General features: G+C 34.2%; 1 protein-coding gene across 3 annotated transcripts in view; it reads left to right on the forward strand.

The window, feature by feature from the left end:
• Positions 1-15,863, forward strand: part of LOC128889465 (serine/threonine-protein kinase 25) — a 240,027-nt gene that overhangs the window by 89,355 nt on the left and 134,809 nt on the right. For 2 of the 3 annotated variants that reach the window (XM_054147124.1, XM_054147125.1), the window contains exon 2: positions 12,249-12,515. The exons of the other annotated variant lie outside the window; for it this stretch is intronic. In XM_054147124.1, coding sequence (XP_054003099.1) covers positions 12,249-12,515 — 267 coding nt within the window. The remainder of the gene's footprint in view (positions 1-12,248; positions 12,516-15,863) is intronic. 3 annotated transcript variants of the gene reach the window in all.

Raw genomic sequence — 15,863 nt, forward strand, 5'->3', positions numbered from 1 at the left:
TGATTTTATGTGAAAATTATGTTTTATGGTTCTCTATTATGTGGTATCTTTCATTAACTTTCTTCTTGACATTTTGGAGTATTGTTTTTGAAATATCTTAAGAAACGAGAATTACACTTAAACGCAATTTGTAAAATATTATTTGAAAATCTACGAAGTATCTTCGTCTATCTGGTATTTATTGCAATCTGTTACAGAAAAAGTAACAATATTCAATATTTTTGTGTTTGAAAAATTTAACATATACCTCCAAAATTCAGGTGTGTCCTACACTCGAAATTAATTCGATATCATTGAACATCATCTTATATATGAAGAGGACATCGACGACGACAAAGAGGCAATCTAATAATAAAAATGTTATTTTTTTTAAATCGCTTAAAAATTAAGATACGTCTTATAGTCCGTAAAATACGGTAAATATTTTACCCACTGGTTCATATCTTTATAACTTATAAATACTAACGATCTCATTTTATTCTTTTCGATAAGCTCCATTGAAAAAGTTTGGAAACTATTTCTATGGAGACTAACCCGATTGTTTCACGAGACATTCATTCATAAGCAGAAATAGGTTTAATTGCAGAGTGATACGTTCTCGGAGCGCGAGTGTAATGGTTAAAGAGCAGTGCGAAGGGACACGCGATCGAGGAAAAATAATTAATAGCGCGGGAACGTAGGTTCGACTTACAATCAGTAGCAAATTAACCTTCGACAGACAATAATAATTTTTTGAAAATAAGCATTACCTTTCTATTAATTAAAATACCAATGTGAAATATATAATATATGTGAAATATGAAAATAATTGATCAGTAATACAAAACGTAAAGCTACAATACTATTCAATTATTATATTATATTTCAAGACAACTTTAAATTTCCTTACAATATGATTAAAATGCTTGTAGTTTGATATCGAATGAAAAAGAGATTAGATCGAATTTTTACAGAGATGATTACGTAATAATACTTTTCAATGCATCTTGTTGAATATTGTTGATTATAATTAAAATTAGAATTAGAATTAAATATAAATTTATAAGAAATAACGAAAGCTGAAAAAAATTAAGAATTCATTTAATACTATGTTTACTAGAGTACGCCAGAGAGTTAGTTTACTCTACTTTTACTCTCAACAAAAATTTAATTCCAAAAACTTCTAGGAGATAACCATTATCATTCATGGATCAATTAAAACATAAGATTAAATATATATTTTGTTCTCCACATATAAATACTTCATTCAAGATTACAAATAAATACAAATTCTAGAATAATATCAAACAAATGAAAATATTAACTTCTATCTATCGATCAATTCACCAAAATTGTGTTAATATATGTCAATAATTACAAGCTTACATTTTTATTTATTCGATGTACATATGTGTATATTTCGTAAATATGACCAAACGAGGTATTTTCAATTCGTCGAAGAATTCTTGGCCCTGGACAATTGCCTTTGTCGTAGCCACAATGCGCGGCTGTTCCTAGTACTAACGAGGAAAATCTAGAATCGTACCGCGGCGTGTTGGCCTCGCGTGCAACCGGTGATTCAAGAAAGCGCGCGAACCGTTTCTCGGTATAGCGTTATTTATCGCATTGTTCGTAATCGTGTTCGCGAAATAATTATATCGCGCAGGGCTTAATGCGTTTCGCGAATTTCGCAATGATAATTTATGCGCCGCTATAAAACCGGCGGATTTATAGGGCGGGCACGTCACGGCGCGCCGCGTTGCGAGTTTCGAACCTCGAAATTAACTTACGATGGGCAAGATTTTGCGTTGGGGAGCGCGTTAAACAGCCAGGACGAACCTGTTCCCGTGGCTCTCGGCCTCGTAAAAGCCTCGTAAAACGAATAAGCCAAATATACACCTTTCTTGATCTGGCAGAACCAAATCAGCCGAATCATATCGGTCTTAGTGGAATATTTAGTAGTTATTTTGTAGTAATTTGTACCACAAACAACAATTTCGTACCTGTTACCGTTATCAAATCGTGACGCTGCTAGTTTAATATTGGTAGATATTTGGGTTACGCAGGTAATCGTAATGAAGTTTAGCTTGGCAGTTCGAGTTAATAGAATATATTTGTTAGATACAACTTCATGAAATACAATTCTAAGCTTTTTAGGTTAAGACACAACCCGTTGATCCACGTAGTACGTTCGTGTGTGTGAGAATACAATTGATTATAGGAAACAATTGATTATAGGAGCGGTAAGATATGAACTCGATCTACAAATATTAAGCTAGCAGGACCAAACGTCAGAATTAATAAAAATGAAAAAATCACAGGGGATACATTTAGTGTTGAATTTGTACTATTTTGTACCACAAACAACAATTTTGTACCTGTTACCGTTATCAAGGAAATCGCTTAATATTAAGCTAGCAGCGCCACGATTTCCTTGATAACGGTAACAGGTACAATATTATTGTTTCTGGTACAAATTAGTACAAAATAAATTCTTCCTCACATAAAAATTACAAGGAATAAATTATCTATCTATCTATCTATCTACTTGTTCGTGAAATTTTAAATTTGTTTTCCCAAAGTCCGCCAATTCCTAATTCTTTGAGATATAGAAAAAAATCTACAGTTTGCCATAGTTATCTCGTCCAAAACAAACTTTATCCAAGTGCTGTAAATTTAGCAATAATCCGTAATAATTGGAGTTCTGTTAAGAGGACTTTCCCTTCGGTATCATTCTTCTGCAGCTGGTTAGAAATTATAATCCCTGCGGGGGTGCGGGTTACTCCGCTAGTTCTGTATAAGTTTTAACGACAGCGAAGTTAAACTGTAAACTTTTGCTCCTCACATAACCGAATATAGTTAACTCTCTTATAATGCGATTAATTTATATCGCGTTATACGAAAACCGCGTTATAAGATCGCCAGAAGTAATGAGGCTGATTCGATCTATTACACATTATATTAATTGCAACTTAAGAGCATTATGTTATGACAAATAGTTATGAAATATAATTTTAAGTACAGGGTGTTCGGTAACTGGTGGTAAAAAGGGGGTGATTCTACATGAAAAAATAAGTCGAAAATATAGAATAAAAATTCAAACTCGATTTTCTCGCAAATAAACCCTCACATGAAAAATTCCTATTCTACATTTTTAACTTATTTTTTCATGTAGAATCACCCCCTTTTTTCCTTGTACCACCAGTTACCGAACATCCTTTATATAAACGTAATACATACATGTTTACGTGTTTCAAATTATTTTATTCAGTACTAGACTTCATATAAGAGTATTTAAAAAAACCATGCGAAGTAAAATTGTTAAAAGTTCTTTTTCTGACGAAAAGAAGCAACTTAGGTTTAATACAAAATTGTATGTATTAACATTTATTATCGCTATCAAATATCAATCGGCCTAATGTCATTTTCATTTTGGGATATCTTCATTTTCGTTTTCAAATATTGTTTTATTTTGCAAGTCTATATAAATATACCCATAAGGAGCTAAACAATTTTGTAATTTCTTTTCAATGTTGCACATCATACTATTGAAGGACCATTTTCAATGAAGTAAATGTTCTCCGTTAATTTAATTTCTTTTGTTCCATTATTGAAATTTGCAACTCATTCTTCATCCCCATTGTTGTCAACCAATATTGCTGTCATAGCAATACAACAGTGTTGCATATTTCGACTCATTAATTTAAACTGTAATAGAACAATTTACGCTATAGGAATACTGCTCAAGCTATTATATTAATTAAATCCGTGCATAGAGAAATTACGTTATCAGCCTATTGCGTTCTGAGAGTACTGCTTCATAGGAGAGTTCATTCTATCGGTAAAATTTTACCTCTGGCTAGCCAGCGACAAACATTTTAACGTGTCACAGAAACTTGCTCGATTCGTTCGAAGAAAAAAATAATCGAGTAAAGCAATGTCTCGCATCGGAATTCTGTCTACGCGAGCCCGCGTACTTCCATTTTCGTCTGATGAACGACCACTTTAGATGGCTCGTGTATACTCTCTTCTCGTTCGATAATTCCCGTTGTCCTAGGATTTATTGATATTATTGGAAAAGTTACTACCACCTATCACGATGCACGCAGGATCCCACGGACCATTCGTGGATCCATTTTTCTTCTTTTTTTTCCAGCGGAGAACTCCAGCAAAGTCCTTCGCGATTGACGCGATTCGAGAGCAGTTAATGAAGTTCTTCCGTCGGTTTTCTGTTTTATAGTTGTGCTAGTGTTTAAACGGAATTCCCCTTGAAAATTGAGTCGCGAAAACTTTTCAATTATCGAGATTTCCGTCTCTCCAGTTTCCGATTAAAGTATTTGTTTCCTCGCTGTAATTTGTCGGCTCGAGGAGTGTCTTAAAGTCTAAACTTTCCTTCCCCAGAGTGAAGGGTTAATTCGTACTACCGTCAAACGGGGTTACTTGCAACACTTTTCCACTTTAAAGCTGTTTCGTGCCAGCTCCAAGAAACATAGGCAAAGAATTATTACAGCGGGAGCTTTGTTTTCAACTCGAACGAAAACCTTACGAATTCATTTGTAATTACAGAACAATTCGTATTACACAAAAAATACCCGAGTAATTAATTTCTACACACTTTATACAGCGCTTTTATAACTGTTTTCTTTGCATGAGTTAATTATAATCTCTGGTTATCGTTGACTCGGTCGAAAAAAGTCGTACAGCTTCTTTCTTCTTTCAAAGCCAGCAACAATTTACCATTTTCTATTTAAACAAATTTGTAAAACAATATAATGACTAGACTGCGGATCTTTATGCAAAATAAAATCTTAGCAAACGTACCCACAAAAATTGAACCTAAATAGGAATTCATTTTACTCTGTAAATAATATAATATAATATAATAACTCTACTTTCAATGTTTTTTTATATTACAGCATATTGTGTGCATTTTGTAGTTTCTTACACATTTAAATTTCCTATAAATACATAAAAATCTGCAGTCTAATGATGACATATCAGAAGCAAACGATCACAGTGAATGAGCAGCTTCCTCTAAAGTATCTGTATCTTTTAAACGGGTGAATTCCCGAAGTTAAAATTTTATATTTGGTGTCCTCCTACACTCTTCATAACATCCTCCAAATTTCGTATCAATTGGCCACCGGTAACTTTCGAAATAATATTCATATCTCATTCAAATTCACGTTTTGTGACAGTTAACTTTCAGAATTAATTTGTTTAGTTTTTCAGTGAAAAGCACTGTCATCTATACGTATATAATAATATGAATGGCAATATTATTCTCTTCCTTTTGTAGTTTTTACTCGTGCTTTACACGAAGGACCTAGACACTTTTATCAAAAAGGATCTAAACATCACGACGATCAATATATCACTGTATAACATAATAAATTGTCAGTCGGAATACAGTGTGACTCCTGGCACTATATCCTTGTACAATGCGACTGTAATCGACAAATGAAGATTGCAAAAATGTGTGAGAGCAAACCTTCTCTCTCTGAAAATTTGCAATTTCAGTTATCATGAAGCGTTGCTCACAACGAAACCTTTCTAGGTGTCCGACCTCCGATTGTTTTGATTTTTGAATATGTTTTAACCCCTTCAGTAATCATTAAAAAATTAAAAAATGGAAAAAATAACATGACAGAAATACAGTGAGTAAGGACAGAGCGAATTATTAGGCTGATAATAGACCAGAGCTTTTGTACTTAACGTTATATAAAAGTAGGACTTTATTATCTTAGCTGTTACATACAACGCGACACAGAAACATACTCACGAGAGTGAGTCATCAAACTGAAAAAAAAGCATTCACACATAATGCTCACTGTATGCATTGACTGATACTTTCTCAACATAACACATTTTTTTTATGAACGAATTTTATTTACTGAACATATACATCCCTCATAAAAGCCATTTCGGGCCCAAAATGGGACTGAAAGTTGATATCTACTGATTAATTTTGGTAACAAGCTTTCCTTATCAGTAGGAGCTTAAATGAAGAATAATAGTTGTAGAAATAAATGGTGAACATTTCGTTAAATGAAATGTTTAAAAAAAGTTCCGAGAAAAATCTAAAAACATCCACAGCAACTTTATCTACTTTTACGTTTCCTGAAACATCTCCGTTTCATCGTTCTTTCCGCATGCATGGGTTTCGTTGTCGACGGCCGGACGCCACGCATTCTCGAATTACGCAAGACGCGTACGACAATCATCCTAACAGGTAACGCAACGGCGAATTGCGATAATTGGAGCCCGAGAGGTACATCGCGGTAGCTGGGATCGGACGCGACCTAATTCGATTACAAGGCAATGTTCTGGTCGCAATTATTACCCCGGGGCTAACCGCGTTAGGTCGTCAGACGGGACTGCAACCTGCTGCTCGGCCGATGCCCATCGAGTGGCAATCGCTTCTCCGACTTGCAATAACTATACCAATTAACAGTGAATGCCCGAGCGTGCGTGTCCCCCGAGGAGACGGCGTTAATATGAACGCACGAATTGTGGGCGCGTCAAGTTCACTGACACAGCAACGAGCGTCATGAGATCACGAAATTGCGTCGGAAATTCGCGGAAGATTTGCTGGGATGATTTAGGTATGCCAGTGCTCCGCAACCTTTTATCTTTCATAACAATGTTTTATCGATAATTTCGCAGCACACCACAAGTAAAAGCTTGTGAATACATAAACTACAATAATACGTACATGTTTTTATTAAGTAAACAGCACAATAAAATTGCTCTATGTATGTAGATATTTACTTTCATTTCAGTTTTATACATATAAAGCAGTTTGAATTGTACACCAACACAAGGATAAAAATGTATAGTTACAGAATATGTAAAAAATGTCCTTTATAAATTTAAATATAAAGTTTGTTGTTTGGTATTTACTTATGCCCATTTAATCAAAGTTAATTAACAGATGTACGGCGTCACTCAGACAGAAAACGACGCTTGAGCATACATATAATGTATGGTAACTACATGTTTTTGTTCTGTGTATAATTTCAACTCGGATAAATTACATATTGGCAAAAAATTAGAGGAGTATATGACTTAGAAAAATTGTAACTAATGTAGCGGTTAAGAAGTTTTTCGATGAGTGGCTGATCGTCATTGAACGTCTGTAACTTTTTACATGCGTCCACTATACTTCGTTTTAATGATTAAAAATCATTAGTAGATATATCATACATTTTTTGCTTGAGTGCACCCCAAAGAAGCTCTAATAGCGTTAAGTCTGTATGTTAGCGTTAAGTATCAATGATCTTCAAAACAAGGAAATGATTCATTTATAATTCAAATTATAATTCTGTAACTTCAGAAATCAATAGCTCTCGAACGAAACGTTTGCGAGGATATTTCTGCAGGATATTTTTGTTTGTCTTCTGGGTCCTAAATTCATCTTTTAAGTTTGGCCATTTAATTTAGGAACACCCTGTATAAATAAATTCGTTTGCCCCTAATACCTATAATTTCACAACCACCGCGATTCTGTATGATTAAACTGAACAAGAAAACCAGTGGTAGAATGAAAATTAAACCGTTATCGTGGTACTCCGAAGGAAATATGAGAGATAAGTAAACCTGGAACGTTGGTAATAAAGAAACCCGAGTACCAGGTGTTCGCAGTGGTGGTAATCGAGTTGGACATTTAACGAGATAATTTGCTGTCATGGTTTTAACGCGGATTAAAAGCTTTGCGGTGGAATTTTCTGACTTATAGGAGACAACATTTTGCATTGTACGTTACAAGAATAGGAAGTAGGCGAGTTAAATCCAACCATTGCTCTCGTAATGTTTGCTTATCATGCGAGATTTGTACGCTGGATATAAATGTTCGTTTCTTCACAATATCTGATTCTTGTAATTAAATTCTTGTAAGAGGTTTCTTCGTTAGAATGGTTATTTGCATATTTGCGACTATTAAGTTGATTCATCTGGTACGTATCGATGATATTTAAACAATTTGATACTGAAATAAGACATTTGTACTGTCTCATATGTTTCTTTTATCATTGTTTATTCTTATCGAAAAAATGAAACTTGTTTTAATACTTTATAGAATAAATCTGAAATTCTCTGTGAAATAAATCAAATTGTTGTTTTGATACGTATCATTGATAACGCATTGAACAATAATAAATATAATTTAAATTCCTTCAAAATATATACTTTTGTTTTTTCTCTTTCAAGGATCTCCATCTAATAATCTTTAATTTGTATGAAGTCGTTCGCAAAGGGTTAGAAGTCTTTTATAATCCTTTAAATTCAATGTTTAATTTTTCCAAGATCATTTTCCACCAGGTTTCAATATTACTCAATATTAAACTCTTTAAAATCTTCAACCAAGACATACACATTTATACTTCGCAATTAATGATTTATTATTTCTCAAATAATATCCACGTCATTTTCAATATATATATATTCCACTGAAAAATGACAACAGAGTTCTATTATTATTATGAATAAATTTATGCTCGTAATATAACACGTCTCTCAAAACTAATAACGTCGTTACTAATTGCTAAAAGATAATAAAATGTGACTGGCTAAGTCTTCTTTTTCAAAACGATATTTTTATTAGAACAAAAATTATGCCAGTAATAGTTCAGGTTAAAGTCATTATTTTTACTTCTGTTCTTGAAAAAGTAGTACCGCACTTGTTAGCTCGCTATGTTTCGAAACCAACAAAAATGAAACAAATGTTTAAAAATCGTTTTGAATAAAATTTCACGATGAATTTGAATATGCAAAGAGAATCAAGATCCAGTATAGTCCCTGAGTTCGAGCCAACGAAAATTTATGCTAAGTTTCTGTGTTGGACGAGTGGTCAGGTTGCGAGAGAAACAGGTAGGAAAGAAACGGCTCGGTTCGCTGCACCTGACTATTTATAACGAATCAATACGAGCAGCCGGTCGTCGCGTTCTTCACGTGCTCTACGTTTGCACGTGCAAAACGACGCGTACGCGACCAACGACATTTATTTCACGTAAAAGCGTTAAATAAATATAGGAAGTCAATTACACAGGAATTGTTTAAAGAACACATTTTATTCATAAAGAGTATCCATAAGTAAAGTATAATTTTTTTTCTTCTAATATAGTATTTTTGGTCTAGTAACACTAGCAATAAAAGCACAGGACGTGAATTCTTCTTTAAAATATATCAGTCATGATTAATAAACGAAGTTTTAAATAGCTCATCGGCATACTTTTATTTTTATTAACATCAGTCTAAAAATATTACGTTAGAAGAAAACATACTTTAGTTAAAGCATACTTTAAAAAGTGTGTTTGTATATTTTTTACTATATACGTTTTAGTCGCAGGATTCTTTAAATCAAATTCTACCATTTATCTGTTTATTATTGATATCATATCCTTTTTATATTTCTGCTAACCCATCGGTGTTGTATGAAGTTTCTTCTGGTAGTTTCGAACAGTTTAATTCTTCAACTTGAAAGGAATAAGGAATATCGATTTCGATTTGTCCTTAGTGTATTAGAAAAAATCTTTAGAATAATTAGATTTTGAAAACCGTAGTTCGGAGGACAAAGGCATATGTGCTGAAGATTCACTCCAAATTTGAAGTCATTCGATCTACTAGAACTTGAGATATTATGGCAACCATTTCAGAAAAAGATATGGTTACAAGAAAATCGCGTTTAAAATTTTTCATACCAAGTACCTATACCTACGATTACGATTAAAACCCAATCTTCGCTTACTTCCTTGTTAAAAATGAATGTCACTTTTGCACATTTTACATATTAACAATAAAGAAATTATACTAAAAACTGCAAAGAAATTTAAAATGCATGACAAAACGCCATGAACTTTTTCGAATACCCATTATTTTTAAAGATCTATCAGAACAAATCAATATGTTGAAATTTCCCGAGTAGAATACCCTCTCAAGGGAAATTAGAATTTTTAGCAAGCATACATGCACATAAACAGTGAATCGCTCGAGAGTGAAGCGAATTGAGGGTTGCCAGGGCACGAATCGGGCGCATGATGGACGCGAGACTCGTGCAACGTGCATCGCGAAGTATCCGACCGATTATACATTCGATAGGATAGTAGGTGGCGTCCGATTCGCATTGGATCTCGCGAGATAATCGCTTCTGTTCGTGTCTGCTATAACTTAAGCGTTAACTGGACGAAGCATGGATTTGTCGTGCGCGAGATTAACGAGCTGGGCGTGCGTGAACTGCGATTTATCGTCGCGGACGGACAACTCGCGAGAAATATCGTTTTTCCGGGGATTTAATTTTCCATCGAGCAGCCGTTGTAATGGGGATGATTAAAATCGACAGCTTGCTATTATGCCCGCTGTATGACTGGCAGGGAAATTATAAGGTGCATTCCACGGACGAGTGTTCTGCCGAATTGCGTTATTAAGTTTGCGTGCAATAGTGGCGAATGGTCGAAAGTCGAAGCGAATACAGTTATTTACGAAAATATGATAATTTCGTCCACGTATGATAATGTTTGATGCAATTTAACAGTTTGGGGGTTATGGTTACTAATATTGATGAATTTGTACTTTAATCCTTATTAATAGATTGGAGGGAGTTTATGCATTTATGGCAAATATGGGGAAATCTGTGAGAATGTGCAGAAAATAAAAGTATGTAAAATATTAATCCTCTATGGGTAGAATTCTTCTTTCTGTAGACAATTTGCAAGTAATTTAGTTTGATATTTCAGGTTGATGATGCTGGTGACCATCATCACTATTGTGATTGGTTATCAAAGGCATCATATAATTAACTCTTTCCACTCGAGGCCTTTTTTTCTAGTATTTGCCAGCAACTCGAGATGTTTTTTAGCATTTTATTGCCATGAATTCTAAGCTATCTAGATTTGAGAATAAGGTCATCTTTACCTCACCGACAATCATTTTATTGATAGTTCGAGTTCCAAAGAGATTAAACCTAAAGAAACATTAGGTATTGTAGATTTGCTGTGTGAAACCTAATGGTGTTTGAGAGTCGCCTCTCGAGTGCAAAGGGTTAAGATATCATCTTATGGAAAAGCTAGAATTATTTCGTAAACTGTCGATATAGTAACATGTGATCTGAAAGTAACACGAACCCATAGAGGCTTAACAAATAAAATGCATGTTACATCGTTTAGAACATAAGATATATTTTCATTCAAGTTTCAGTTTTTCTCTATACGAAAATATGAATTGGCGTAACTATTCACAGTCTACTTACTAATATATTTAAAATGATAAATTATCTGTAATTTTGTTTATCTTTTTTTGATATCTTTGAAAAAATATGAAAATATTTTCATTGTACTTAAATTTTAGTCATTTTCTGTCGATATTTCGATTTTCTTTTGGATATCATATATTTCTGTGGGGTATAATATAATATTTACATATTAATTAAATTTGCTCGAAATAAATACTGGCTTTAGGGTTAACTCTTTTATACAGGCTACTTCCATTTTTCCATGCATAACTCTGTGAAATAAATTACGTAATGGAACGACTTTTTAAAATTGATTAAATACGTAAAATATATTATAACTGGATATTTTTGCGAATGATTCATGCTTTTATCCATTGAACGTTTCTTTGATACTAAATCTTTTTCATCCACTGTTAACACGTTAATAATCAAAATAGGAGGTATTAACATCTGAGATGTAGATCATTCAAAACTTTAATGAAAGAATGTCTTTTCTTCTAAACACGTATAGCATGTATATTATTGACATTTTATATATTCTTACATTTGAGGAGATTCTCATAAATTTATCCATACATTCATTTGCCATAAATGCATAAACATCCGCAGTCTAGTTATAATACAACACTGCTTGTACTTATTAATCGTATTATATGTATAAATACTTTTTCTTTACTATCACTGAAGAATAACTATATATCTATATACATATAAGCTTCTATATTTGTGTAAATACGGATTTACATAGAGCTACGTTCTAATTATAACAAACTGCCAGGAAAGCCATCACTTTTTTCAAAAACACAAAATTGAACAAGATCCACCGATAATTTATAATACGCCCCTAGCAACCGTCAGTAATTATCGCGACTCTAAATTTGTATTAAAAACAAAAGAATCGAAGGGTGAAAATAATGATACACAGAATTGACTAGCTAATAAAGCGAACAAATCTCGTCGATCCACTTGTCTCTGCGATTTCGTTTGGTCTTTATGTTTTTGGACGAATTCGCTGCATTCTTACGATAATGTTCTGGCGTTCCAGTTCGTTCGAATTTATGCAGCGAGGCAACGAATGAAATTTCGAATCGCTGGGAAAACAATAAACCGTTTAACGACCGATCGGTCGGGGAGAAAGGCCAAAATGTTCGTCGCTATGGTGCTGCACAAGCACAGCAAGCACAACAATAGGAATAACTCGAATCACCATTCAAGCAACAACAACTCTAACCGAACGACCAACAATCTGAACAACAACAACGTCATCAACAATAATGTCAACAATCTGAATCAGGCGTTCAACACCAGGGCGGTAAGTTTTGAAATTATGGAATATTTCTTACGAGACGTTTCTTGGTTCCTCTTGTCTCTGAGAGAAAAATTCATTTTTATTTGGAATAGTTTCAAAGTGTCACGATTTTCCTCTCTTATACATATAGGTCATTAATTTCAATGCACGATCGTAATTTTGATTTTTTCAAGGTAGGCACGTAAAAAGCTATTTTATGGAAAATTCATATTTATTGAAGTAATCGTATTTGAATTTATTGACAGGATGTTCGAACAATTAAGGTAGATGATTCATTCAAATTGTTCGTAAATTACAGTACCCAGCCTGACAGAATATAAAGTTTCGTAGAATTTTTGTTTTCCTTGGAATGTGAGAAATAATAAAGAGTGAATTTTACGAAATTTATTTTCTACTTAATAGAAATAGATATCTAATAAAAGTTGCGAATCTATTAATATCAATTATATCATTTATGTTTCACTATGTTTATGTTAATTAGCGAATATATATTTTATTAACAGTTATTTTTTTTTAATATCACATTAGCAATAATAAAAAACAGTTCAATTTTCTTTTTATTGTATGTCTGCTGCAGTCTGCTGCTGCGTGTTCTTAAAATTTCTTTTACCAAACTTGGATACTATTAATTTCTTCATTGTACCCGAAGTAATATTATCTCATTTATTTTGTAATATTTCGTCATAAATGTTTTTGATATATTGAACATTTTTCCTGAAATTTTATATCTAAACGATCCCATAGTTCCGCTATAAAATTGAATACACCACACAACATTTAGTATTATTGAATGTTGTTAAATACACATTCTATATAGAATTTAGCAACAAAAGTTGTAGAGTAATAATTTGCGGTGTATATTAATTATTCATTAAACTCAGTAAGTGTCCACATATTTACGATCGGGGATGTACATATTGCGAACAGCTAACAGAGATTCAAAGCAGCCCGCGTCGGAAGTTGCACTTGTAAATTTCAACTGCTTATATTTCGAGAACGAAGCCGTAGTTCGCAAATTGCTACAGGACTTTTCGATTCGTACTGGTATGAGGACCTTATCCCCGAAATGGCGCCCACATATTAAGAAACACCCTGTATAAATCCTGCGCATACACCTGTTGCTTTCTGCCCCGAAACGAAACCCGTTCGATTAATCGAAGTGACAGTAAGCTTGACGAACAGTCGCAATTAAGCGCGCGGTAGGAAACGCATTGAAACCGGTAATACTTGAAATCGCGTTAAAAACCGTTATCCACCGTTGACAGTGCGAAACAAATTTTTCACCTAGCGTGTCGCGTGTACGGTCAGGTGAAAATTTTCCACTTCCATTCCGCGGTTTAATTCACCGTTCGAAATGTTACCCGGTCATTCGCGCACTTTTGGCCGACGTTGTTACGTAGCAGATCGCAATAAAACGTTGATCCCGTTTAATCAACCGTGACACTTTATTTAACGAATTCGCTACCGCTGACGTGAATTCACGTCGCTTCAAATTCTATTCCCAGTTACGAAAAAATTCTGAAAATCTTTTTATTTTATACTCTACATATTTACAACATTTGAATTTCAAAGCATATTTTGTCATTTTTATTTTCGCCTTATCGATACAAATTTGCGATGTCCTGGTTCAGAATTTACGCCTGCCTAGCTAGCCACTCTACTTAAATAAAATTTGAGGAAAAAATTGCATAATAATGCACTATTTAAGTAAGACAACAAAAAATAATTTTCTTTTTCATTTGTCAAAGTACATATATTTAAAAATCCATTGTTAAAATTTGTGGAGGTTATATCTTGACGACTATAAAGATGTCGACAGAAGCTATTTTAACGTTAATATAAGTCAATAAATAAATATCATAAGGTTTGTACAAGAATATTTTTATACTCTTTCTTAATATTATTATAAGTAGAAAGAACACCGGAGTCGTTCTTAAATTTATAGACTTCGAAAGAAATCTGAAAAGTATGCTTAATCTTTCGTTCGTTACGTCAGAAATATCCCTTAAGTTTCATTCGTCTTTCTGTATTCGTGGAAAAATGAATTTACATAAACATCCGCAGTATAATAATCAGTAGACTTAGGGTCTTATGCATTTATGATATAATAAACAAATGCTAAACGTAGCCAAAGAATATGCGTACTACTGCAAAATAAAATAACAATATCATTATAACAATTGTAGAATATATTCAACATACCTTATATCATGTACATTTTACGTACGTTTCCTATATTATCATACGTCATAAATGCATAAACATTCGCAGTATAGCAACGAGCGAATGCACAGTATCGCTCGAACGATGAGAATGTCGCAAAAGCATATTCAAAGCGGCAAGAGCGTCGCGAACCGAGAAAGTTCCCAAACTTCTGTTTGGCACAAGTAAACGTCCGTTTTTTTTTTTGATTTCTTTGGTAACGTTTTGCGCGCCATTTCGCCCGATCTTTCGTCCCACTAATTTTGCATTCTCGCGTTTCCTTTCTCTGTGGACGAGGAACGAGACGCCTGGGAACATAACTTTGCGGGATAGAGACGCGACTTTCTGGCACGATTCGGCGAGAATTCTTATCTGTCGTCGGCTGCTCCTTTTCGGCGCGACGAACGTCGCAGGGAAAAGAAAAATTTTTCCGCTCGAAGGGGAATCGCGTTCGCGACGAAAAGGGGAGTTATCTTCGCTGGTGCAGAAATCCCATGAAAACGATTTCGCTGACGCGAACGAGCGTCGTCTCGCCATGCGGATGCTGCGACGTTTACGAATTCTCCTCTTCCCGTCGTCGTTACGATGCTCTCATCCTCCCCACCACCTTTCCCCATTACCTTTTACCCGGCTTTCTTAATTCCATCCGTAATTCACTTTTATTTTACGCCTCGATTCCTGGACTCGAGACTCTCTTTTTCGCGAGGAGACGTGTTGCTTCGTGTAGAAACACGGATGTACATGGATTTCAGGTTGCAGGTGACATTCCGAAGCGTTCTATGCGACATTTTGTGTATTTGATTAGTTTCCTTGCTCTTTGTAAATTGTATGCATAGTTAACTGAATTGAATCACGCTGGATGTTTATTTGAGTTGTTATACTTCTTATAAATAAGGTGAAAATGTATTTACAGTGAAACTTTTTGTAACAAAAAAGTGACAGTGAGAGAGTAGCGATGGAGCATGTTGTTGACTGTAATGCATAAGTGGGGGTAACGCACAACTCTCACCTATACAGTGTAGTTTAAAAGTAACTACGAAAGTTACACCTACGGAAGGGATTAAAGTGTTTCACTTTTAATGCGCGGGATTCCACGGTACTGATTTTCAAATGTTAAGTTCAGATTTAGAATCAGTGCCACCATTAATC

The sequence above is a fragment of the Hylaeus anthracinus genome, unplaced genomic scaffold, assembly GCF_026225885.1.
Source record: "Hylaeus anthracinus isolate JK02 unplaced genomic scaffold, UHH_iyHylAnth1.0_haploid 11997, whole genome shotgun sequence".
Taxonomy (NCBI): Eukaryota; Metazoa; Arthropoda; class Insecta; order Hymenoptera; family Colletidae; genus Hylaeus; species Hylaeus anthracinus.